This window comes from Alligator mississippiensis, chromosome 8, assembly GCF_030867095.1.
Source record: "Alligator mississippiensis isolate rAllMis1 chromosome 8, rAllMis1, whole genome shotgun sequence".
Taxonomy (NCBI): domain Eukaryota; kingdom Metazoa; phylum Chordata; order Crocodylia; family Alligatoridae; genus Alligator; species Alligator mississippiensis.
The window spans coordinates 45,839,237-45,866,793 of record NC_081831.1 but is presented as its reverse complement, the minus strand read 5'-3'; the positions used below and the strand labels follow the sequence as shown (position 1 = coordinate 45,866,793).

Here is a 27,557-nt window from a genome sequence, read left to right as displayed (position 1 = left end):
AGGGTCCGGGGGAAGGTGTTGGGCAGCAGAGGGGCTGGCTGGGGAATGAGAGTGCCCAAAGAGCAGAGCTATGTAGGCCAGCAGGTAGGGCCTGACATCCTGCTGCCTGGGCTGACCAGGTGCAATGGTATGCCCTGGTCAGCATTTATATGTGTGTTTAGGTGTAGTTATTTTCACTGCTGTTAGATAATACTGCCCCCTACAGTACTGTCTTACAGCAACAAAATGTTTTTGTTTGATGCGGTCTAATAGCATCGCAGGTGTAGATTCATAGATGTTAGGGTTGGAAGGGACCTCAACAGATCATCGAGTCCGACCCCCTGCATAGCAGGAAAGAGTGCTGGGTCTAGATGACCCCAGCTAGATACTCATCTAACCTCCTCTTGAAGACCCCCAGGGTAGGGGAGAGCACCACCTCCCTTGGGAGCCCGTTCCAGACCTTGGCCACTCGAACTGTGAAGAAGTTCTTCCTAATGTCCAGTCTAAATCTGCTCTCTGCTAGCTTGTGGCCATTATTTCTTGTAACCCCCGGGGGCGCCTTGGTGAATAAATACTCACCAATTCCCTTCTGTGCCCCCGTGATGAACTTATAGGCAGCCACAAGGTCGCCTCTCAACCTTCTCTTGCGGAGGCTGAAAAGGTCCAGTTTCTCTAGTCTCTCCTCGTAGGGCTTGGTCTGTAGGCCCTTAACCACACGAGTGGCCCTTCTCTGGACCCTCTCCAGGTTATCTGCATCTTTCTTGAAGTGCGGTGCCCAGAATTGCACGCACTACGCCAACTGCGGTCTGATCAGTGCCCGATAGAGGGGAAGTGTCACCTCCTTGGACCTATTCGTCATGCATCTGCTGATGCACGATAAAGTGCCATTGGCTTTTTTGATGGCTTCGTCACACTGCCGACTCATGTTCATCTTGGAGTCCGCTAGGACTCCAAGATCCCTTTCCACCTCTGTGCCACCCAGCAGGTCATTCCCTAGGCTGTCGGTGTGCTGGACATTTTTCCTCCCTAGGTGCAGCACTTTGCATTTCTCCTTGTTGAACTGCATTCTGTTGTTTTCTGCCCACTTGTCCAACCTATCCAGGTCTACCTGCAGCTGTTCCCTGCCCTCCGGCGTGTCCACATCTCCACATATCTTTGTGTCATCTGCAAACTTGGACAGAGTACATTTGACTCTCTCGTCCAAGTCACTGATGAAGACATTAAAGAGTATCGGTCCAAGGACCGAGCCCTGCGGGACCCCACTGCCCACACCCTTCGAGGTCGAAACCGACCCATCCACCACGACTTTCTGGGTGCGACCCTCCAGCCAATTTGCCACCCACCGGACTGTGTAGTCATCCAAGTCACAGCCTCTTAACTTGTTCCCCAGTATGGGGTGAGATACCGTATCGAAGGCCTTCCTGAAGTAGAAGTCTAAGTGTAGACTATGACACATTAGTCTACTGTGCATTTAAGCATATGTGTAGGTGCAGCCCTTGAGCACTGCATCTTTCAGTAATTTAAAATGTCATCCAATCCTTATGATAAAAGAGTGGTATAAAATGTAAAATATAGGCTCTGTCCTAGGGTGTAGGTTGAGGAAGAGGCTCAGAAGTAGTAGCAGCTGTTCTGGCAACCATGTTGTCTACACACTGTCAGCAGCATGGCCTCTTGCTTGGCTGCTGCCAGGGTACTCGAGCACTCAGTTACCCCTGATAAAATATTACGTAATGTTTAAAGAATTTCAGAGATTTTCTCACTGAGATTTCTACTACCAGATTACAAATCACAGAATTTGTTTTAGTAAGTTTTACATTTTCCAATGTTGGAACAGAATGTTCTAAATCTATCTCGAGAACAAACTTTGGTCAGTGGCTTATTTGTGAATTTTAAGCCACATTCTTTTACTCTCAAAGACTAGTAGTAATTTTTCTTGAAAACTAAGTTTTCTTTACCTTTTTCAGTTATCTTACTGGTTAAGCATAATCACAAATAGAGGGGATGAAATGTCACTTGACCTTTTTTGATGCTTAGGAAGGAATAGGCGTCATGAACCTGCCCATGAGGGACCCTGGGAGCCCCAAATTTTATCCCACTGTGCTGCCACTCACTCCAAAGAAGAGACTGAAGTTTCCCTGAGAGTTTCTCTAATTCCTAGCCCAGTACCTCAGTTCTTCTGCTATTACACTGGACTCTGCAGCTCCAGTGAGGGATCTGTGCTGGTCCCAGGTGGCCTTGTTTTTTGGGTTATGGAAGAAATAACCCAGTCTCTGTAGAGAGAATCAGCCTGGAATGTCACCTGCCCAGAAGTCACTTCTTCTACAGGCAATCAGTAAGGAAACAAACCAACAACAGGGTTTATAACCAAAAAACCCCCAAAAATCAAGCAAAGGAAACCTATAGCCATATGCTGAGATACAGCCTGAAAAATAAGTAAATAACTAAGTAAATAAACAAAAGAAATACCAGAATGTTGACTTGTTCTTTCCCTGTATCTTAAGTCCAAAGATATGGTCTCTACCCTGAGGTCTAAATGCAATTCCTGCCTCTGCCCTTGCTATCAGGGTTTCCTGCATCTTCCTGTCACACTGGTTTCCCCAGACTGCTTGTCTGGGGGACTCAGCCCTCCCTTGTACCTGGGAAGGCTATTTCCCAGGCATGTTTAAGTACCCTTGCCAGTCTAGCTTAACATATGGCACCCCTTCACTTCAAGGGGAACTCATACTATGACAGTTAACATCTTGATACCCCTTCTTCCCTCTGCCCCTTGCATATTTACCAGACTATAGCTTTGTTAATTTGTTATGCTGCTTTATATGATGGTTTGACCAGTTAGAGACCTTGTAGCTGCCTATAAGTTCATCACGGGGGCACAGAAGGGAATTGGTGAGTATTTATTCACCAAGGCGCCCCCGGGGGTTACAAGAAATAATGGCCACAAGCTAGCAGAGAGCAGATTTAGATTGGACATAAGGAAGAACTTCTTCACAGTTCGAGTGGCCAAGGTCTGGAACGGGCTCCCAAGGGAGGTGGTGCTCTCCCCTACCCTGGGGGTCTTCAAGAGGAGGTTAGATAAGCATCTAGCTGGGGTCATCTAGACCCAGCACTCTTTCCTGCCTATGCAGGGGGTCGGACTCGATGATCTGTTGAGGTCCCTTCCTACCCTAACATCTATAAATCAGGCATTTTTAAAAATGTAAGTATATTATTGTCTGGCAGACCAGGCTTCTTTGTGCCTAATAGGAGCTCAGCCATTGACTCTTCTAGGTGTCAATAAGATTAACTGTTCAAATTAATCACTGCCTTATTAACACAATCTTGGCTGAATTATTATAAAGACATACCAAAATTGCATGAACATTGTTTGATATAATAGATACGATGATGGGAGCAATACAGCTGAACACAGCTTTGCAATAGCTACAATTAGAGACGAAATACCACAAGAGTAAGTTTAGTTTGGGAGAATATCCAGGCATGCCACAAAGTGAACCCCCAAAGGTGTAATTTTGTCTTCAGGTGACTCCATGACCATGCATACCATGCTACCGCATTCTCTGACCTGTGCTTTTGCTCTGTTCCCCACCTGGTCCCCGACTTATCCAGTCTTTCTGCACTGCGGCCCCATTCCTTACCTGAATTATGTGTGATGCTGTCCAACACCTCACTGTCATCTAATCTTGAATCCCAGCCCCAGGTCCACTCTCACCGCACTGTTGCTGAGTCCATGGTTGCTGACTCACAGAAGTGGCATCCCCAGTAGGCACTGCAAACTCCAAGAAAAAGCTACTTTTGGGGGGTTCACTGTGTGGCATGCATGGATATTATCCCAAATGATGTTTACTCACGTGGTGTTTGGTATCTAATTGTAGCTATTGCAAAGGTCTATTTAGTTTTATTGTTCCCATAACTGTATGTGTTACATTATTTGATATAAATAAAATTTTGATATGTCTTTATTTCAGCTAAGTTTCTTTTACTAAGGTGGTGATTAGCTTAAAAGTTGCACCTAAAAGAGTCAGTGACCAAATTGGGGCCAGGGGAGAGCTGGAACACTGGTACTCAAATGCAAATGAGACTTAATTTTTCCCACAGCAGTCAACATGTGGAAAAAACATCTTGGATTCTAGTTAGGGTGACCATATAATTTGAGGGAAATGCAGGACAGGGGACGTGGGTGCACACACTCCCCCCCCCCAGCTCTTTGGCTCCCAGGAGGACGGTGCAGCACACACAAACATGCACCTGCCCTCCCTTACACCTTCTTTCCCCATCTCGCCCTGCTCTGAGTCTACTGCACCAGTGACTCTGCTTGCAGCCCAGTGGAGTCTGGACCATTGGCTGGGCTCCCTGGAGAAAATTGAAACAAGTCCCAGATTGGTATGAACCTGCCCACACATGCCTGAGTCAGAAGCCAGACAGGTTTGCTCCAATCCAGGAGTTTTTCTTCAGTTTTCTCCAACAGCTGGGGTGCTGAGACAGCCTCTGAAATCCAGGACTTGCGTAACTTTATCAAGCAGGAACATTAAATTGGTTATCCTTGCTAGTTAAACAAGAAATGACATTTCTGTAAAGTCTTATTTACAGCTGTAAGGCAGGAGTTTGGGTGCAGTTGTCAGAGAAAAGTCTTCTTTTTACATAAGAAGAATAGATGTCAGTATGTGGGGGTATCTGTTTAAATACATACTTCTAATTTCAAACCTCCTTGTTTGCACATTTTCACAGGGAGGACTGAAAAATAGCAAGCATGAATGCACACTGTCTTCCCAGGAATATGTTCATGAATTACGATCTGGTATCACAGAAGAAAAACTTCTCAACTGCTTGGAGTCTTTGAGAGTGTCTCTGACCAGCAATCCAGTCAGGTAAGTGACCACTTTTTACATTATTAATGCATATAATTATCAGCTCAGTTTTTTTTACAGACTTCACAGATAAGCTTTTTTTAGCCCTTTTATACAGAGAGTTCACAAATTTATGGACAGTTGGCACCCATGGGGCCAGTGTTTTTGGCAGGAGTGCCACACTAACCCTACACCTTCCTGGAATGTCACGATGGTCCCCTTCTCTTGCCTGATCTAGTGCTTTGCTTTCTACCCATCTTTGATCTGCCACATGCCATACACAGGCTACTTGTTCCACTTGTGGCACTTGTACTGCAAATTGGCCACTTCTTATCTAGACTCAATATAATGGTGTGTGTGCGCATGTGTATTCCAATAGTATTCAAAGAGTTTAGTTCATTGGCTGGAGAACTCTTTGCCCTCTGCATGAGTCAGAAATGGAATCCATGTTTTTAAATATGTATCTTGCTATTAGAAAACATACAAAAATCTAACTTTCTATACCAAAGTTGTTTTTAGCAAGATTACCCAGCTATGAGTTGACCAAAAAGACACATCAGTTCTTCTGTATTGGCTGCTATAAGAACAGCAGGAAAGGAGAAGAATCTGAGGGATCCAAAAGAAGCTGGAGACTATAGGGAACAGGAATAGAGTCTTAATATTTTTGGCAAGAATAGTAGGAGTTACAGGAATTGGGAATTAAGGAGTAGGAGTTACAGGAATGAAGGCTTCCCTACTTAAAATAGGATCAGAATGATTTTTTTTTCCGTTTGTTGTTGTTTTTCCTAGAAAAGTTAGGGAGGATTCTTCACTGATGGTGAAGAGTCGACTGTGACATTGTGTTAAATCTGTTGAAATCGATCAATGGTAGATATCTTATGGTAACTTGAACTGTCTCTGTAATATCAAACTCACTTTTTATGGTCATTTCAGCATCTAAATGCTGGGGAAGTGAGGGAGGAGAACTCTGAATTAGACATGCTGTATATCTATAAATACATGCCTTTCCTATTTGCGTCTTCATATTGATGACCTAATCAGTACCTGGATAAAAACCTGAAAATTAATCTCATCTAAAGAAACTTTGATTTCCTGTTTTTTTCTACTTCTCTCGAGGATAGAAATAACACCTGAAAGCATCATAGACTTAGAAAGTTTAAGTACTTAGGCTTTAGTTTTACTAAGATAGTAAAACTTTTCTGTCAGACCTATCAGTTGTCCTCCTGTTTTGACTTTTGCATATTGCTTTGGATTTTACGTTTTGCATCTTTCTAGTTCAAACTCTCCCTGTGGTGTTCAGGTAATATTCTATGTAGTTTTGAAAACAACATAACTTTCCAATGGTCAGGAACAAATGTAGAATACATTTGAAAACTCTGAGATTTTGCAACGAAATCTAGTTAACATCTGGTGAACAAGAAAAGTTGAAATCTCTGGACACGCACAGATTTTTTTTCAATGTGTTGATAAAATTCAATTCAGCAGTGATGGGCAGATGTAAACTTAGGTAGTGACCTTACCAGAATTTAATTCTTTGGTTGGGACTAGCTTCCAGTAAAAGACTCTAAAGTCAGGAGCAGGTGTAAAAGTTAGGAGGGATCGCTTATCAAAAAGCATAGTCGCATTTTGAGGACAGTATACAGCAGACCACTGTTTTTTAAAGATCCCTGAAGATAATTAAAAAAAAAAAAAAGGGGGTAAAGTTAGTCTCCTTTTCCTGGGCAGTGTATCATGATCTCTCTTACTCTGAAGAAATTAGTGTTTATAATGACATTAGTCCTTGATTTCCTGTGGATCTTGCCTTCTAAGTCCAACTTCATTATATGCCTTCATAGTACCTTCAGGTTTCTTGCTTATCTCCTATGTATCTTAATCTTGCCTTAAAATGTTATACTAATTTGGGAGGTAGGATTTAACTTAATTTTTGCTACCAAAGCGATAAAAAATAATTAAAACAACTTCTGTCTTATAGTAGGTCTTGGACATCATTTCATATAATACATGAAAATTAGCCAGAGAGACTCCACACTAGGAAACTCAGAGGCATGTTAGTGTGTCATGCTCTACTGCAGTATTATAGCTTCATAATCTTATTTTTCTGTGTTGAATTTTATAGTGCCTAGTTAGAGTTTTTAATTACTTAAATGGCTCTGTTGCTGGGATGCAACTCTTTGATCCAAGCACAGGGGGGATAAAGGAACAGAACAACTACCTGCTGAAAAATTTTGTTAAAAACTTGTTTAAAAGAGTACAAATCCTGTTTCTTATTGCCTCACTAAGTGACTGTGACTTGTGAAAGATAGCTCCTGAGTTATATGATTGAAGTGGAATGTACTTACATTGCCATTATGGCACTTTCCGTAGAATAAAAAATATATTGCTTTGCTGTGGGGACAGAAAATATTTAGTTGCCCAGTGCAGATGCTAGGGCAGCAATTTCTCAACCAGGGTGCCACAGCACTTAGAGTGTCAAGACGTTTGTCTAAAGGTCCAGCAGTCTGCCCTGGAATACTAAGTGTGCAAGTACCAATGAATGATTCACAAGAGAAACAGAGGTTTGAAATGAGAATCCATAGCTCCTAAAACATTCTGACATATTGTGATCCCTCTTGAGTTCTTTGCAATAAAAGATGGATAATACTGACCAAATATCCCCATTATCAGGCTGCAGTGTTTTAACTATTTTGGTATAAACACTATAAACAAGGACTTTTGATGCTGCTTGTTCTTTTCTTTTTTTAAAGTCAGAAATAAAAAATGTCCTTCCTGCAGGTTTTTTGCAAGACAACAGTTATATATTTATTAAATTTGTATGTTGTCCTTCCTGAACAAAGCTTAGAATATCTTACATTGAGATACAGAAACAACATAAAAGCAAATGGAATGGAATATGAAGCAAAAACACCTTTTGTTGGCATCCTAGCCCATAACAAACTGGAAAAAGCAGAAAATCATGGTAGTACATAGTTTTTAAAAACAAAGTTAAGGTAGAAAGATGTGATAGTAATACATAATCTAGAATTTGAGAGATGAATGCTTTCCCGCTTTTACATTTTTGGTTGATTTGTCAGCAGATAGCAGTTTCTTTGAAATAATTGTATACTTTAGGTAGGATTGTTTATTAACTGTTCCCTATAGAGTTGTAGGAGGTGCACTTGTTGATTCTAACCAAATAATTTTTCACATAATTAGGAATGTAGATGACTAAAAAAAGAGAAGAGAAAATTTACTTTCTCTACTGTATACACACAGAGAAAACAAGTCCAGAAGTTAACCTGCAGTGGTGGTGGTTTGATGGACTCCTCAATTACTGGTGATAACAGTTTTATTAACTTCCATGTCATTTCCATGTTTATGTATTTTGTAGTGCAAATACTGTAAATCCTGTTAACTGGCTAGAGAAACTTAAAAAAAAAACAAACCTACACCTACCTTTTGCATGCTAATTGTTGGCGACTCATTCATAATTTCTTTTTATTGTATAATAATTATATTTTACTGAAACAAGCACATTGTATTTGATTGTACAGGTTAGATTTATTGCATCTAATTCATTTTATGCTAAGGAAATAGATATGGCATCCTTCTTAATAACAAAGCATTTAAGGGAATTTACTGTGTGCAAGTTGTGCTTTCCTTGTGTATTTGTTTCTGTCATTCAAGAGCAAATTAAGTAAGGAGTGAGCTTCTTGCAAGTGCAAAGACTGTTAGCTTTCCAGCAGAATGCATTCTACACATGCTGGACCAGTGAGCTCAACCTCTTAGAGTAGTGGCCTGGATGCCTATAACCTAGCTGCACTAGCGTCCACCACTTCCCTTCAGGGAAGAATGTAAAAAAGAATGTGAACAGGAGTCTAATTCACCAGGGGGAATGTGAAAAGGAATCTGCTTTTAATGTCAGAGGGAGCTGTGGGAAGAAGAGAGCTTTTCCTGGAAAACAGTGCCTGCCACAGGGAAGTAGGGAGGGAGAAAAGGGGAGAGAGTAAGCAGCACCTCCCATAAGGAAGGAGAGAGCGCAGAGGGCTGCAGGGGGATCAGTGGCATGGTGCAGGGCAGAAAAGCAGATGCATAAGGCTGAGCTGCTTGCCACTGTTCCAAGCTGCAGGTTGGATTGGGTCACTTCAGGGGCCAGAATTGGCCCACAGAATTGGTTAGCACTAAAGTGGCATGGAATCACCATTGCTTTTTCATCCAGTTATTAAACTGGGGTTTAAGGGTCTTGATGAATTATTGGCTGTGACACTAGCTAAAGTATTGCTTAGCTCCTTAGTTAAAGTAGATAATACTATACGACTGGTATACAATTGAATTGATTATGGATATTCTATTAATCTGAATAACTACTGTAGTCAATTTGGACCTAAAGGCCTAACAACAAGGTGGTTACATTTAGGAAAATGACTCTAGATAGTGTGGAAACAAAGCGTTGATGTAAGTATAGACCAGGTATAGTCTTATGTGTACGTAGGAAGCTTGTTCCATCAACGATGAAGTTAAAATGAGATGCGTCTCAGCCACACACATTGCATAAATACTAAATATAATGTCTTCATCAGTCCGTAATTCAATTTTGAAGTGACAGTTTATCAAATCAATGCACTAACAATATTGCTCTACAGTGAAAGTGAGTGCATTAAATGAAATGCACATCAAAAAGCTGAAGACAGAAAAGATGAGGTCTTCAGGGCAAATATTTTTACTGAAAATATTTTTTCAAGATAAGACTTAAAGTGAAACGAAACCAAGGTTTGGGATTAGTAACAAATGAAGAAAATATGATAGTAGGGAAACATGGTAGAGATGCTGCGGAGGACTACTAATATTTATATGAAAGAAACCCAGAGTGAGTCTGACCTGGAGGCTGGTCGCCAAACAGATGACTGGGCATCTTATGCATGCATGTGATCAAAGTGAAGCTGTAAGCCTTGGAAAGGAATGAATGGCAGCATGGCAGCTTTGTACTTCTTCCTGTTTAGGAAATGAAGTGAAAAGACCACCAAAGGTTAGCTTGAACCTGTGCATCCTCACTTTACTTCAGTTAGGTTGGAAACCTAGGGATAAGATACGACTTGGAAAGTTCCCTTGCAGCCCTTGTTACAGGGCATTTTCATTCCTTAACCAGGTGTCTCAAACTTGCCTCAGGCTGGATCAGACCTTTTGATGTCCTTCCAGGTCCAATGTCTGGGGTGCAGTTGCAGCATCTGAGGGTCCAGTGGTGGCGGCTGAGGTCCAGGGACCACAGGGTAAGCAAGGGCTGTGTGGACATGGTCCTAGTTCATCCCCCTGCCACCCATGATCATGTCCAACATGACCCATGGGTCCTGAATTCTGTGACAGGCCACTTCCCCTAGCTCCACCCCAAGTTTTTGGGAGCTTCCTTGTAACCCAGCAGGCTGGATGGAATAGCTCCACTGGCTGAAAGCAGCCTACAGACCATATATTTAACATGCATGCCTTAAGTGTGGTGTATCTGAGCTGTAGCAACTAATTTAAGTTAGCCGATTAATGTATCCATTAAATAATAACAGTAGTTTGTTTGGATTAAACGAACAGTCTAATTCTAAGAACTGGATTTTGAACTGGGTCATTTTATAAATGTTTTATAATATTTTTTGAATACAATGCAGAAAAACATTACAAATGAAACAAATACAAAATGAAGATCCATTATACATTAAACTTGAAGCTTGTTTGAATATTGGATAGTATTTTTTCTGCTTGATGGAACAGTGCTTTAAAAAAGTGTAATTCTGTTTTAACAGACAGCTACGGTTTAACCTAGAAGTTCCTGTGCATCTTGGCTAGTGTCGTAATGAAATGGTGATACGTAACAGGGAAGTTGTAGGTTTATTTTTCCTTTTTCCTGTTGTGGATACAATCTTCATAAGAGAGAATGTTGAATGTTTTACTGAGCTGGAAAATGACATTGTATAAAAAAGGAAAATGCTTCTTAATACGCTTGAATCAGTTGCTGTACATTAATTTTATTTGTAAAGTCATTTATCTGACCATATCTATACTTTTAAATTTGGTTTTGGGAGCATGAGCCCGAGTTTAAAAGCTCAGATATATATAACTTTGAGCAAGTCATTTAATAGGTTGGATAGTGCTTAAACTGTGATAAATCATGTATTTAATCATGCTTTACATTTGTGAACTTCATTATTTAACTTAACAGCCATAGCAGAAGTGGTCACATCATGGCCGTATCAGATTCTAACAAATCTGCAAACTCTGCTAAATACCAGTCACCAAGAATCTCAGGACATGAAAAGAAGAAGAATTACTTTACCTAAAAAAATAAATAAATAAATACAAATTATTGGTTGGTAGCATATAACTTTTTTTATGTTTTACAATAGTCTTTCCACTAAACTGGATCCTCTTTTTTTCCCCCTTGACCAGGAGAATATGCTTAACACAGATAAGAAGTTCCATTGTAGCATTTAAATTTGTACATGCTAGTTGACAATAAAATGGAATTGCTGTACTTTGAATTTAGCTGAAATGTTTTTATTGAAAATCTACAATAATTGTTATGAAAAGTTGTAGTTAATTCCTATTTTTACCTCATTAAAAATACTGTCAACAGTATCAGTATCAACAGTGAAGTAGAAGCCCAGTAAGCGTAGTGAGGAAGCTATAGGTAATGATTGTCATGTATTTTTTTTAATATTAAATAATAATGGGAATGTTAAAGAGGACTGACTTGAAGTTGGCCTGCCACTGAACAGCTAGGATGTATAGACTGTAAGAAGAGAAAGATGAGCTGCCTGACATGTAGCAGGTGTGAGAGAGGCCTGCTTTTGATCCACCTAGTCATTGTACATTACTTCTAGCTAACAGGTAGCATTTTGGACAAATGTATCCTGACCGATATGCATAATTCCTAGTCAAATTTTCTAAAGCTACCTGGCATAACTAAAATATTAAGCTCCTGGGCTGATCCACTGTAGTGGGTTTTGAGGTGAATCCTAATAGTTCCAGTCTGTCTTTGCTTAGTTGATTCTTTGGATGTTTTTCTATCATTATTGCACTGTCATACTATTGTTCTGCTTCTTACGTTGATAACCTCTGTGAGGTTCCTCTACATGTTATAGGTATCTCACCATTAACGGAGTAATTGTGCAGTTGTTTTGAGACCAGCTATACAGTATGTGCAAAATAGCTATCGTACCATAAAAGCTCCAACCAGCTAAGAAGCTAGACCTTGAAAATGTATATTAACTTCATAGCTGGTTGCTATTGGGCTTAAATTTACAACATGACATATACAGGTGCACCATGTCCTTCTGGGGCTGGGAACCTTGCAAAGCTAGTATGCTATTTTCAAGGTCTAACTTCATAGCTAGTTTGAGCTTTTTATGGTGTGATAGCTACTTTGCACATAGAGCTGGTCTCAAAGCAATTTCACAATTACCCAGTTAATCGCAATATACCTGTAACATGTAGAGGGGACCTCACAGAGGTTGTACTTCTTCAGTCTTATGTTGATAACAATAGTATGGTTGTGCAGTAATGACAGAAACATGTCCAAAGTATCAAATAAACAAGCATAGATTGAAACTATTAGGATTCATTTCAAAACCCACTACAGTGGTTAAGTTCAGGAGCTTAATATTTTAGTCATACCCAGGTAGCTTTAGACAATTTGGCTAGGAATTATGCATACAGGTCAGGGCTCAGGGCCCTGGCAGTCGGGTGGTGTAGCTGCTCCTGGGGTATGTGGGAAACACCCAGGGTTGGGGTGTCATGGTAGCTGTGATCCCACAGTCATGAGGGTTCATGGGGGAGTCATGGGGTTCATGACTGAGAGCCCCTCAACTGAGGAGCTTGCTTCTTTCAGTACAGGGGGAGCCCAGGATCAGGCTTTCCCTGCGCCAGCAATAAGGGACGATGAAATCTAATGCATGACCCCACAATCATGCCTCACATGCCTGGCATGGCTTCTGTGTTTTCTTTTGTGTTTTATAAGATCCCCTCTAAATTTTGAAGTATACGATATTCCAGAGGTTCTTTATTGTATATATGTAATTATTTGGGCAGTTCATGAACTTGAGTCTCCTGTTTTTTTTCCCCTTGATACTATGTACTAAAAATAAAAATCAGTAGCTTGTTGTTAGATAATTCGCTTTGACCTCAGACATATAAATATTAAATCTCTGCCTTCTTTTCTGCCCTTATACTTGTATATTAATGTCAAGAATTGATGTTGTAATCAGCCACAGTTGTCAGTATTTAAGAATGACACTGTCATGACATTTGAGTCTTTGAAATATCTATAGATATTAAGAACGAAATCTCCTTTCATAGATTTCATAGACATTAGGGTTGGAAGGGACCTTGGAAGATCATCGAGTCCAGCCCCCCACCCGAAAGCAGAAAGTCAGTTGGGGTCATAGGATCCCAACAAGATAAACATCCAATTTTTTCTGGAAGGTGTTCAATGGAGGTGCTTGAACCACCTCCGATGGCAGGCTATTCCAGACCCTGGGGGCTCAGACAGTAAAGTATTCTTCCTTATGTCCAGCCTGAAACGGTCTTGCAATAGCTTATAACCGTTTGACCTTGTCATCCCTTGGGGCGCTCTGGTGAACAAACGTTCCCCCAGATACTGGTGGTCACCCCTGATAAACTTATAGGTGGCCATCAGATCACCCCTGAGCCTGCGCTTTTCCAGGCTAAAGAGCCTCATAGATCTCAGCCTGTCGTCGTGAGGTCTGTTTTCCTGACCTCTGATCATGCGCGTGGCTCTTCTCTGGACTCGAGCGTCTCCACATCCTTTTTGAATTGTGGGGCCCAAAACTGGATGCAGTACTCCAACTGCGGCCTCACCAAGGCCGAGTACAATGGGAGAATGACGTCTACATCATTAATGAAGATGTTGAACAATATGGGTCCAAGGGCAGAGCCTTGAGGGACCCCGCTGGTCACAGGGCACCATGATGATTGACTTCCATCAAGGCTCAATGATGACCCCCAAGTCTCTTTCTTCCGTAGTGCTAGCCAGTGTAGCACTGCTGAGCCTATAAGGATGCTGCAGGTTTTTCCTCCCAAGGTGGAGAACCTTGCATTTTTCACTGTTAAACACCATCAGGTTCTCGTCCACCCATTTGCTGAGCCTGTCTAGGTCAGCCTAGATCACTTTTCAGGTATGGACGTTTTACCCCACAGTTTGGTATCATCGGCGAACTTGGCCAGTCCGCTTCTGACTCCAGTGTCCACATCATTAATGAAGATGCTGAATAATATGGGTCCAAGGACAGAGCCTTGGGGGACCCCACTGGTCACAGGGCACCATGATGATTGAGTTCCATCAATTACCACCCTCTGGGTTCGACCATGGAGCCAAGGGGGTTCTATTCTCCCTTGTCCAGGTGATAGGCCACCTGCTCATAGAAGGAAATGAGATTGGTCAAGTAAGACCTACCCACAACAAACCCATGCTGGCTATGCCTCAAGATGTTGGTGTCGGCCATTCCATTGAGGATGGCCTCTTTAATAAACTTTTCAAAGACCTTCCCTGGGATAGAGGTCAGGCTGATTGGCCTATAGATTGCCAGATCCACTTTCCTCCCTTTCCTGAAGATAGGCACCACGTTGGCCTTCTTCCAGTCTTTGGGCACTACACCAGAGTGCCAGGAGTTCTCAAAGATCTGTGCCAGAGGCTGGGCTATGATGCTCTCCAGCTCCTTGAGTACCCTGGGGTGTAGATTGTCAGGGCCAGCTGACTTTAAGGTATCCAGCCTCTCAAGGTGTTTCTTCACGAGGTCAGCATTGATGGAGGGCAGGGAATCTCCCTTGCCCGGACCTCCCTGTCCCATAGTGGGCATGGGCGTCCCATTGGACTGATGAAAGACTGACACAAAGTACCCATTTAATAGGTTGACTTTTTCCTGGCCGTTAGTTGTCAGTTGTCGCATCTGGCTTAGCAGGGGTCCAATGTTGCCCTTGCTTTTCCTCTGGCTCCCTACATATCTGAAAAAGGACTTTTTATTGAGCTTGATGCTCGAGGCTAGTTGGAGTTCAGTTGCAGCCTTGGCTTTCCTGGTTTGCCCCCTGCAGGTCCGAACCAGCTCAGTATATTCCTCCTTGGAGGTGAATCCCATCCTTTGTAGGCCTTTCTTTTTAGCCTCACGGGGTCTGCTAGATCCCTGGAGAGCAGGGGGGCTGCTGTGCCCTCTTGCTGCCTAACTTCTGAGATGGAATAGAATTAGCTTGTGCATTCAAGATCGCTCCCTTGAGGAGCAACCACTCTTCCTGAACTCCCCTCCCCCTGGGGTCGTGGTCCCTTAGGGCCTCACTTACTAGCCTCCTGAGCTTGTCAAAGTCAGCTTTCTTGAAGTCAAGGACTTCAGTGTTGCTGACTGACTTGCCAGCTTTACGGTGGATGGTGAAGGTGATCAGTCGTGGTCGCTGTCACCCAGCTTCCCATCGATCACTAGGTCGCCAATTAGGTCATCCCCAGTAGCTAGTACCAGGTCAAGCAGCGCTTTACCTCTCGTTGGCCTGTAGACTTCTTGAGTCAGGTAGAGGTCATCTACACACAATAAGAAGCTTTGTGACGGCTAGGATTTTGCTGAGAAATCCTCCCATGAGATGTCTGGGTAGTTGAAGTCACCCATGATAACCGTGGTCCTGGAGCAATGCGGCCTCGGCCAGTTTCCAGGCGAACTCCTGGTCAAGCTCTTGATTTTGGGTTGGAGGTCTGTAGTAGACTCCCACCATTGTGTCCCCTGTGCTGTGTTCCCCACGGATTTTAACCCAGATGGTCTCTAGTTGTCCACCCTGGCCACTAACATCAGCTTGCAGGGATGTGTAACTTTCCTTAACAGAGAGAGCTACACCCCTGCCTCTTTTATCTACTCGATTTCTCCTATACAGGGTATAGCCGTCTATACCCATGGTCCAGTCATGGGTGGAGTCCCACCTGGTGTCTGTTATCCCTATGACATCGTAATTATTTGTGTTAAGCAGGACGAATTCCTCCTGCTTATTCCCCAAGCTCCTGGTTTATACACACTTGAAATACAGAAGGGAAGCCTTTCCCGATGCTGTATTCTTTCATTTTAAAATCTACTCAGTGAACATTTTCTTTAATAAATAGCTTGGTTCTTAGTGAAAGTTGAGTATTACAGTTATATGTATTTTACTGTAGAAATAACAACTTATAGCTTTAATGTACCTGCAGTACTTGTGACTTGAAAGTAATGGTCATTGTCTGAAGGACTGTGTTTTAGTACTGCACATTAGAGTTTTTTAAGATGTATGTGAAGGCAGAGTAGTAGTTATTTTATCAATTAGTAGGATTGGAATCTAGGAGTTCAGTAACTTATCAGAAACCACTTTTACACTTTTGTTGTTGAAAATGAAATTTTAGGAAAGGATCAATAAACAGTAAATGACTTTCAGTTAAATTAGGGTAAGATCTTAATTTTGAAATTACGCAGGCAAAGGTAGTTGCTTTTCAAAGCAAACCTCTTAGGAAAAACAATATTGATTACTGATATACAATAGGTAAATAACTGTGTTTTGTATAGAATTGCAACTTAGAGTTCTAATCTTCAAAACAGGTAGTGTATTTCAGTTGTAGAATCACATTCAAGGACTGAGCTGCCAAGTGTTTCAGTAGTTCTTTCCTCTTGAATGAAACTTATAGCAAATACGCCTGGTGGTGAGTTTCTATGACTGTATACATACAGTAGGCATATGACTAGAATAAGTTTGAAGGACTATTGTAAGTCTGCCTGGTTTAGCCTAGTGCAGTTTCTCAACAATCATAATGGACTTACGTGTATGTTGGGTGCAAAACTAAAAATGGCACGGTTTTGCTTGGCATACTCTTGGTTAAAAAGAACAATTTACACTGCATTAACAAATAAGCATAATTAACCTACTCTTCACCCCAAATTATAAAAAATATCACCTGAATACCATGAAACAGTCTGAAGAATGTCGTGAAGTGTAAATTTTATTTTGCTGCAGGCATTTTTGACTTAAGAATTAAGTAGGCTGTTAGATACAGAATTTACTATGCCCAGGCTAGAATGAAAGAGTTCAATAGTAGACCTTCAGTGACCCTGAGTCTATTATGAATCTACTCTGGTAGACGAGTAGATTTTAAAAAATAATGCAAAGCATGTACTGCAGACAAGTATGGGAACAAATTATGTGTAAATGTCATATGGTATTCTTAAATGTGTTAATAAATGTGTTTATAATGATGACCGGTGCTGACCTGAGACTTAGGAGTTTCTGCAGGAGAAAAGCATATGAGTATTAGTGAGCTTCCCTAGTTTGGTGACAGTAACACTGGCTGTATCTACACGAGACACTGACTGCACAGTAGCCTGCGACTACTGTGTAGTCGGGTCACTTGGCAGAAAGTGTGATACTTTACTTTGAAGTAGTCTTGGGCTGTGAAAAAGCCATTTGCTGCTACTGTGTAATAACTGGTTACTGTGCAGTCATTTAGTACTTGTTTATACATGTACTAAATGATTGTGCAGTCAGCATCTTGTGTAGAAGTGGCTACTGTTAATGTTTTCTGTACTGCGTTGTCCTCAAAACCTCTGCACAGTGTCTATTATACCTTTTTACGTAGGTTCTAATCTGAACTTAAAAGAAAAATTGCTGTTGCATGCATATTTATTTACAAACTACATATGTTTTTATTTTTATATATGAATTTAATGTCTGTCTGCAGGTAGACTTTTCCTCTCTTCCTGTATTAGAATTCTGACTGAGGTGATTTAGAATGCTTAGTTAAGTTTGGGCACTTGAACACTTAGGTTGGGATTTACAAAAGGGTTCACCATTTGTCAAGATCTACTTAAATTGTAATGGGATTTTTCCACTGACTACAGTGACAGGAATCAGGCCAACATGGTGAAAAACATATTGAAAGTGGATTAGGATATTTTTTTAACTTGATCAAACACAGGGTCATCTGATATAAATATCAACTCAAAGTCTTTTGCTTAAGTAGATGATGGTGTATCTTGGACTTCTCTGTGGATTGAAACATTGTAGTGGTGGGGAGGGTTGTGTCCCCCAGTGATTCTCAGAGTTATGTTGCCTGGAGACTTACACTTCTGGCAGGGTTACCCATGGTGAACAGTCCTGAAGGGAGGTTCCAGACAATCCACGGTCCAAACGCATGTCCTCAATGGCACATCAGGCAGAAGATGTCAAGATTTCAACAGCTGTATAGATGGAAGAAGGCTGTAGTAAGATGGAGGTCTCCTGTTGTCTAGGGTTCTCTCTTGCCACTGGGCTCAGAATTCTCTATCTTGTCAAGTTTGCATGGTTGCTGTTTCCATGCACCAGCTTCCTCATGTTAAACAGTCATGCGCAGGCTTCTACCATGGAAAACAACACGCTTTCCTGTACAAACCTCCAAAAGTCCTGCAGGGATGGACCAGTAGTGACAGAGAGGACTAGTGAATCTGGCAGTCTTCAGCCACGAATCTGCAACTTACAGAGCTTCCTGTGGGCATTCACAAATGTCTTTAAACCCTTCATCTTAAGATCAGCAAAAACCAGTACATCCCTGTCATGATGTTGATTTACTATATGATGTCAACAATTATACTCCAGCCTTGACTGAATTCTAACTAATACTTGCATGGAGGACAAGATCATTCTCCTTGGTGATTTTCAGTGTCAGTGTTGGAGGGGACCTGGAACTCTCCAGTGTGGCACCATTAGGAAGGAAGGAGTAGGGAAAGCCAACTTTAGTGGCATGCTTTTCCTGGACAAATGTGCAGAGCATGGTCTTGTCATCATGAGCACCATCTTCAGACAGAGAGACAAATACAAGACCACCTGGAGACATCCTCACTCTAAATTGGCACATCCTTGACTATGTTATTGGTAGAGCCCATGATTGAATGGATGTCTATATCATGCAAGCCATGCGAAGAACCAACAACTGCTGGAGAGATCTATTATGAACATTCAGCCTGTTCTGAAACACCAAAAAACAAAACAAAACAAAAAAAGCAACCCCCCCAACCCAACAAAACAAAACAAAGAAACAAACAAGTAGCCAGCCAAAAGCAATGTGAAGGCCTTTCAACATCAAATCTCTTCAAGACCTGAAGGTCTGTAAGGATCTCCAGTGGTGTCTCCATGGAAAGCTTGCTGCCGTATCCACAAAAGAAGGCAATATGGAGAAACTCTGGAAGGGGTTTAAAATCGCCATTCATATAGCCCATGCTGAATACCACCCTTTGACACCAAGACTGGGTTGATAAAAGCAACACTGAGATACAAGTCTTCCTCGACTAGAAGAGAAGGACTCATTCTGCTTGGAAAGAGGACACCTCATCTCAGCAGAAGGAGACATATCAGTCTCCAAAGTCAAAGCTCAAACAATTCCGGAAATTAAAAATCAGTGGTACCAAGTTAGTCACAGAGATCCACTTCTATGCTGAGAAACGTGGCATGCCTAACTTGTTCCAGGTAACAAAAGCTATCTTCAGCCCAACTTCCTGTGGTCCTACTTTCCTGCGATCTCAGGAATTCTATGTTTCACAAAGACTATTAATCTGTCCAAGCTAGATGGAAAGAGCAGTGTGAGGCACTTCTGAACTGTAATACCACTGAGTACATCTTCCAACACCTGGAAAGGGGATCCCTTGCCAACCCTCCTATCCTAGAAGTCTGGCATGCCGTCTAGGAAACCAAGAACAAGGCTACTGGATTGGAAGGCATACCTGCTGAAATGTACAATGCTGGCAGCAAGGAACTGGTACTGAGACTCCACAAAGTCATTCTACGGATTTGGAACAATTAAGAGAACTCTGGGACCTGAAGAATGCCAAGTTCATGACTTTTTTTCAAGAAAGGAGATAAGTTTGTGTATAGCAATTACCAAAGTATTGTCCTCCATTCCACATCAGAGAACAGCCTTGCCTACATCCCCCTAAACAGTCTTCTACCTCTTGCTGAGGAAGTCCTGCCATAATTTCACTGTGGTGTCAGACCATCCTGTGGGGCTATTTAAGTGATCTTTATTGCCTGCCAGGCTGAAGAAAAGTGTAGGGAACAACATCAGGACCTACATATGGCTTTCATTGGCCTCACTAAGGCCTTTGACTGTCAATTAGGAAGCCTTGTGGAAAGTACTGGCCACATTTGGATGTACATCAAGGTCCTGAGGCTGAAAAGTACATCAAGGTCCTGAGGCTTCTTCGCTACCACATGACTGTGACTGTCCTATGCAGCAGGTCAGAGATGGATACATTTTTCACCCAAACAGGGATCAAGCAAGGATGTGTTATCATCCTAACTCTCTTCATTTTTTTTTTGACTGTCATCTTGGTTCTCATTAAGGAGCATCTCCCTTCTGGAATTGACACTGAATTTTGAATAGATGAAAGGCTCTTTAATCTGGGATGCTTTCGATCAAAGTCCAAAGTACTTAAAACAGCCATCCTTGATCTTCAATACATCAGTGACTGGACCATCCTTGCGCATGCTGTGGAAAACCCCCAGACTGCGCTAGATCTTTTTGGGGAAGCCTAACATGCTTTTATCCTCTCTCAACTTCAAGAAGACTGAAGTGCTCCATGAGCTTGTGCTGGGCCATGAATGTGATCCTCCTCCACAAATTAACTTTGAAGGAAAAACCGTGGAGGTAGTTGAACACTTCCCCTACCACAGTAGCAACTTTACAAATAGTGAACATTGAGGATATCCAGCACCAAGGTCTGGTGTGCAAGTGCTTCCTTTGGGAAATTGCTTTGGCATGTCTTTTATACATTGCAATCTCCAGAAAACCCCCAAGATACAAGTCTACAAAGCAGTCATCATCCCCAGTCTCCTCTATGGTTGTGAAACGTGGGTGACCTACCATCGTCATTTCAAGAACTTGGAATGGTATCACCAATGATACCTCTAGAAAATCCTCCACATCCAATGGGAAGATAGCTGCACAAACAACAGCATCCTTGTTGAAGCCATTGTTGTCAGTATTGACTCGGTGATCCTCAAGCACCTACTTTGCTGGACTGAATGTTGTGTCTGGTCCAGCCTGACTCTCAACTCCCAAAACAAGTGCTCTACTCCAAGCTTAGTAACAGCCTAAGATCTTGTGGTGGCCAGAGGAAACACTAGAAAGATGCACTGGAAGCGTACCTCAAGAAAATGGGTGCTGACATCAGGAGATGGGAGGAGCTGGCTGTCGACTGACTCCAGTGGTGTTGCAACCTCAACCAAGCTACAGCCCGTTTCAAGGTAGTGTCTTGTGCTTGAAGCAGAGAAGAGAGAGTGGAGGAAGGAAATGAAGAGGAATTCTAATCTATGGCTCTTTCCCTATATGCAAAAAGCTGCAACTTCTGTGGATGGTTCTCTGGCTCAAGGACTGGACTGAAGTCACCTCAAGACCCATCAATGAGACATGGTAGAGATCATCTTTGAATTTAGGGACTGTGGATTTGTTTTATTTTTGAATCCACTAATCTTTCGCATCTCAGTATTGGTTATTGTTTTTATTAATGTACTAACATTCCATTTCTGGTGATTTTGCATTTGTAGAAGTAAAAAAATGGAGAGGAGTTTGGTTTTTTAAAATTAAATTTAAAGGCATAAAAGAGCATTTGGCAACACTGCAATGAATAGGGTCTGTTTCAAGCACAAAACAAAATAATTCGAGGGTCTCAGTTTTCAGAAAATGTTCCACTTGAGTGGCATACCTTTTTAGCAGCAGTAGTAGGGATGCACACTCTCAAGCTATCTTCCCAGTCTACTATCCCCTTCAAAATAACATTAATTCAGTTACTTCAAACATTGTACCAACATGGCTACAGTGGTGCTGAAACTGGCTTGTTGAGAGCTAGCTTGCAAATATCTAGGCTGTGATGTGCGGATTCACTATTTGTTTAAAAACTCGAGAGCTGCTATGTGCTAGTGACTGAAAAAAAAATGCGTATACAAAGGGAGGCTGAGCTGAGGGTACGTAGTAGGTGTGTGGGTGAGTGATTCTCAGCCAGGTACTGTTTTGATTGTTGAAAACCTTTGGCGGATTCACAAGAGCAAATTGGAGAGCTCCTGCTGAAAAAATCCTAACTACCTGTTGTGATAAGGGTTATAGCAGTGGTTGTCTACCTTTTAGACCTTTTAGACTTAGCAGTGGTTGTCCACCTTTAGTGGTTGTCCACCTTGGGTAGACTTGGCACCCCTCAAAAAATGCCAGCTCTTTATTTTCACTTATTTTTTACTACAGAAAAAATATGAAGAAGTATTTTTGTTGCAAAAAAGTCAGAAAGACTGTAGCTATGGATTTCTATTTGAAATCTCTGGGTTTATCCTGTGAACTATGTTTGTTAACCTAACCGTGTGTGGCACCTTAGGGCACCCTTGAAAGGATATCAAGGCACCCCAGGGTGCTGTTGGACCCTGGTTGAGAACCACTGTTTTCATAGAGTGTGTTGTCACCCATCCTGACTGCTGGGACTGATTTTAGTGTAAGAGGTGGAAAAAAAAGAGTTTTGTCACTGGAAGTAAAATTTAAATCTGTGTGTAGAGGAGAATGAAAATGTTTCTTGATATGGTGGACTAAAATAAAAATTCTTTATTCTATAGCTGCTGCTGTTAACAAACTTTCTATTGCTATAGAATGCATCACATACTCTTGTGGAGAGAGCTGCTATGTAATGCAATCTTAAAGCTGCAGCAATTGCCTGGTTATTGTTAGTATTGGAGAAGCCAGGCCAAGCCTAGCATTTACAAGGTTTTAGAATACCATGTCTTAAAAAACATTTTCACCGTTTCTTTTCTGCCAGACTTTTACTTAATTCGCAATTATAATACAATAGCAAGGGTGAATTTCCCTCACTGATTCAACTTGTTTGCAAGCTATATTTGTGAAATATGCTGCGAATCTATCAGCATGTACTTCTGACCCCAGATTCAACCATGTTTTCTTCTATTATATTCCTTGATCCATTTAAGTCCCTAAACTACATTTTGGTTTGTAACCTTAAGTGCAAATGTTGTTCTTGAATCCCATTTAACTTCCCATCTATTACAGTGCATTTCCGTGTCCTGGAGTTTGCTCTTCCTCTGCTTGGCAGTTTTTCTTTCTTCAACTTTTTAATATTAAAATGTGTCTTTTGCTTTACCTGTTTCCAGAATTTTCTTGGGCAAGTTAATTTCGTCATCAAAATACAAGCAAGTAATTGTAATTAAATGTTACATTCCCACTTTCTTTTTTGGATTCCCTGGCTCTGACTTTTCAGTTTGTTTCACGTAATTTCTTACTCTTTACTTTTCCCATGTTAGTAGTCCTCAGGTTTTTATTCCTTATTGTCATCTCAACCTCTTTTCATTCTTTTTAACTAGTGCCTTTAGAGAAATGTCAGGATAATTTCTAATCCTTTCTTGCATCTTCACTTTGCTGTCTTGACTTAACTCCTTTATTCTCCTGTTTTCCCTGTTCCTTCTGATTTTTTTTCTCCTGGTTTCCTTGCATATCTGTTGTTATGGCTTGTCGCTTTCTTGTCTTTTTGGTGTCTGAAATTAACTCCTCTTTTTCCTTTTTGTTCTTGCTGATAAATATGTTGGCTGCTGCTTCATTTTTAGCTACCTTGATTATTGAAACCTGTCTGCATTTTTGTTTTTCTTTCAGTCTATAGGAAGGACTTGATCAAGTTATAGTCCCTCCCTTCTTTTCCCACTGTGTTGAACTACACTTAAATCTGTTAGTTTCCTGTTGCTGCATCAAAATCTGGCCTTTGCTTCATCTTAAAGAGCATTTAGAAACACCTTTTTTGAGCATGTAGCTACATTCAGTACATACCTTACAAGTGTGCTCTGCAGTGCCACTTGGTTTGCTGTCCATGTTCAATCTAAGCAGCTCTGTAGGGCCATCTAGTGACAGCAGTGCATATATGGAATCTTTAGAATGTTGAGTATGGATTATTTTAAAACAAAATGTTAGTATGATTTGAATAAATCTGCTCCTTTAATTTGTTAGCCTTTGATCTCATTAGTAGCATATCGTGTTGACAATATCAGTGTTCATAAGTTCTGCTTTTTAAGTATTAAAAAAGCACTCTATAAGGAAGACTTGTAGTGTTTCCCTGAAACCTCAATTGCTCAGCCATGCCTCTTTTCTTCAAGGATTCAAGTTTATCAGTATAACAGAATTTACTGTTTAGCAAATGATGTGAGGAAGGAATTGAGCATTTAGGACACAGCATGTCTGAGGCTTTTTAACCACTTACTCTTGTACAAGTGGGACCAAGAGATTTTGGAACAAGCTAACAAAACTGGTATGCATGCAATTTTCTAAAGAAGAGGACTTTTTTTTCCTCTAGGTTAATTTGTATGGCTATGGGTGGGAGCTGGTGATGAAGTTAAAAATAGACGCATGAAATTTGGTAGAGGGCTGCCTTGTCCTGAGTGTGTCCTTTGCCATTCTACTTAAACTTCCCCAAGAATCTGTTTGTTCAGGCTCAGATGCTAGTTAATTTGGCAATAAAATGGCTCTGAATATGGCATTTGTTTTGTGTGTGGTTCTCACATTTGTAATTATTTGGTTTGGATGCAACAATACATGACATTTTTTTAACGCAATAAAGCTTAGGTCCATCGCTGCATACAGGGTCTGACTACGGTTTCTCCCATTAATTTTCTTTAAGCTGAAGTCCCTTTGTTTCCAGGTTGCCAAACTGAGACCAGAGAAGGTTTGTCTTCATTTAGCAGTGTTGGTGCACAGATCATAAGAACATAAGTAGTGCCATACTGGGTCAGACCAGTAGTCCATCTAGCCCAGTATCCTGTCTCTGACAGTGGTATAAGTGGATGCTTTAGAGGGAAAGCATTGTGTAGACCGTAGTAGGCTTTAAGCTGTTTTAATGATAGGTTAGTATAGAGTTACTTGTATCTGCTTCAACTGTAGTTTGGGTTCGAATCATAGAAAAGTAGAGCTGGAAGGGACTTCAGAAGGTCATCTAGTCCAGCCCCTTCTTAAAGCAGGAATACCCCCAACTATATCATCCCAACTAAAGCTTTGTCCACCTGGATCTCCACTGCTGGAGATTCCACAACCTCTCTGGATAGCCTGTTCCAGTGCTTTTAATACCCTCCTAGTATGAGTTTTTCCTGATATCAAACCTCAACTTCCCTTGTTGCAACTTGAGAGCATTTCTCTTTGTTCTGTCATCTGCCACTACTGAAACAGTCTAGCTCTATCCTCTGTGGAAGCATCCTGCAGGTAGTTGAAGACTGCTATTATTAAATCCCCCCTCAGTCTTTTCTCCTCCTTTAAGTAAGCCCAGTTCCCTCACCCTTTCTTGTAAGTTTTATGTGCCCCAGCCCCCTAACCATTTTCATTTCCCTGTGCTGGACTCTCTCCATTTTGTCTACATGCTTTCTGTAGTGGGGGGCCCAAAACAATACAATATTCCAGATGTGACCTCAGCAGTCCTGAATAGAAGGGAAGAATCCCCCCACAAGAGGGGGAGTCTCTGGACTGCAGCCTGGAGCTCCTCTATGTGGCACCCCAGAGACTCCAGGGTGGAGCAAACCTCGCAAGGGGAGGTGGCCATGCTCCTGGTCCCATGAGCCTGGAAACATGGCAGACAGCCCCAGCAGCCAAGAGCCAGAGGCTCCATCTGCGTGGAGCCTGGAACCATGGGTTTTATCTGGGTGGAGGCCTCTGAGGTGCCAGAGGGGGAGGCCGCAGAGTCCAAGGGGACCCTCTGGGTGTGGTGTGTGTCCATCCACATTGTGCCGCTGGTAGGCTGGCTACTGATGGGACTGCCAGCCTAGGGGGCTTGCTGGCAGGGCTGCGGGCTCTCCTGCTCACCCTCCTGCATTAACTCCTGTGCTAACTCATGCCCTGGACCCAGAAGTGCACCTGTTTGTGCGTCCCTTTTGCAAGGCTCTGGTCGCATGGCTCCCTGGGGGGCTGGGCAAAGTTGGAGCCAGGGGTGGCGTGACCCTCCTCGGCACCACTCAGCTGCCTTCCTGCTGGCTACGCCCCTCTCACTATGGGCCCCTGCTTACCTGCAGGCAGGCCGGGGCTCGTCGGGGGTCCTTGTGCTCACGGGGGCTTAGTGGGCTTTCATCCACGTGTCTTGTGCTGGAGCTGGGACCCAAGCGTAGCTTCTGCTATTGCTGGGACCTTTTTAAAGTGCACGCATGTGCAGATGGGCTGGCTGGTGCCGCGCTGCTCTCGGGCGGCTAAGGAGGTCCTTCCCCCACACTGAAGGAGGGGACAGGTAAGTGCCCCCCACAACCTGTCTTGTGCTGGAAGCCTGGTCGCGCATCTCTATGGGGGGCTGGGCCAAGTAGGAGCCGGTTGGGGGGGGAGGGGGGATGTGACCCTCCTCAGCTCCACTCAGCTGCCTCATTGCTGGCTATGTCCCTCCCACCACGGGCCCCTGCTTACCTGTGGGCAGGCTGGTGCTCGTTGGGGGTCATGGGGGCACAGTGGGCTTTCACCCATGTATCTCACGCCAGAGCCAGGACCCGAGTGAACATTCTTTGGTTTCCAAATGAACATTTCTTGGTTTCTACAGTATGATAGGAAGAAACTTTTTTGTGGGTTTTAAAAGCAGGAGATTCTGTTGTGACTATAATGAGTTATTAGTTGATTGAACATGAATATCTATCATCATAAAATATATTACTGTTAAGGGATGGATGACTATTCTGAATTGGTGCACATATGACAAAATGAGATGAAAGATTATAGTTAAGATATGTGTATTCTTTTTTTCAGCTGGGTTAACAATTTTGGACATGAAGGTCTTGGACTTCTGTTGGATGTACTGGAAAGACTCTTGGACAAGAAACAGTAAGATCCTAATTTATTTAGGTAATGAAGTAGTTGAGGAAGCTGCTCTTAAGTCTTCAAGTAATGTCTCATTTTTATTTCAAGGCAAGAAACTATCGACAAGAAGAATCAGAATAAACTTATCCAGTGCCTCAAAGCATTTATGAACAACAAAGTAAGGAATATATATATTTTTCATTTTATGAGATAATGGCATATTGTTTATTGCAATAATGAAAAATATGATACTGCATAGCAATATTTCCTCGTATTTCTTTCATTTACTGTCCTCTGTCAAGTGAGACGTGCAGAATGAGAGATACTTAAGTCCTTGGTTAGTTCATTGATCGATAACTGAATATAGATATAATGTAGACTTTCTTGTCTTCAGCATCTAGTTCATCTGTCCTCAGTAAAGTTTAAAAGGGCGTTTATTTTTTTTATGAATTCTGGTGGTAAGTGAAAGTAGAAATATAAATTGCTAAGTAGCATGGTATGTTGTGGGCCAAAAGTAAGTCACTTTTTAAAAATAGGTTCCATAGAACTGAAAGAAGCCTTATTTCATCCTATGCTTCCTAGCATGTGCCCTTTAATTGTCATAAGATGCTATGAGACTTTTCTTTCTAGCTTCTAAAAAGAACCATGGAGGAAATTCATAAAAAGTTAAAGCTGCCAATATACTTGCTTGTTTAGAGTATAGAGTAGTGGACAGAATATGTTGAGTATTAAGGTAATTTGTTACAGTTGGTTATGGAAAGCATTTGGCATTTTTATATAGGTGTTGAAGTGGCTATTAAAATGCAGTTCACAGAATTAGTTCATCTTTTGGTTGTAGAATGTTTCTTAGTTTACTCAATTTGAATATTAAAAAAGATAATCAGCATGCCAAAAGTACTGGGGTGAAAAATTGGGCTACTTCCAGTGCGCAGGGTTGGCAACTGATA

The 27,557-nt window shown here is 41.8% G+C and overlaps 1 protein-coding gene across 2 annotated transcripts in view; it reads left to right on the top strand.

Annotated features, from left to right (window-relative positions):
- DIAPH2 (diaphanous related formin 2) overlaps positions 1-27,557 on the top strand; it is an 840,428-nt gene that overhangs the window by 121,558 nt on the left and 691,313 nt on the right. For both annotated transcript variants that reach the window (XM_059732728.1, XM_059732729.1), the window contains exons 7-9: positions 4,705-4,844; positions 26,560-26,634; positions 26,719-26,788. In XM_059732728.1, the coding sequence (XP_059588711.1) occupies positions 4,705-4,844; positions 26,560-26,634; positions 26,719-26,788 (285 nt within the window). The remainder of the gene's footprint in view (positions 1-4,704; positions 4,845-26,559; positions 26,635-26,718; positions 26,789-27,557) is intronic.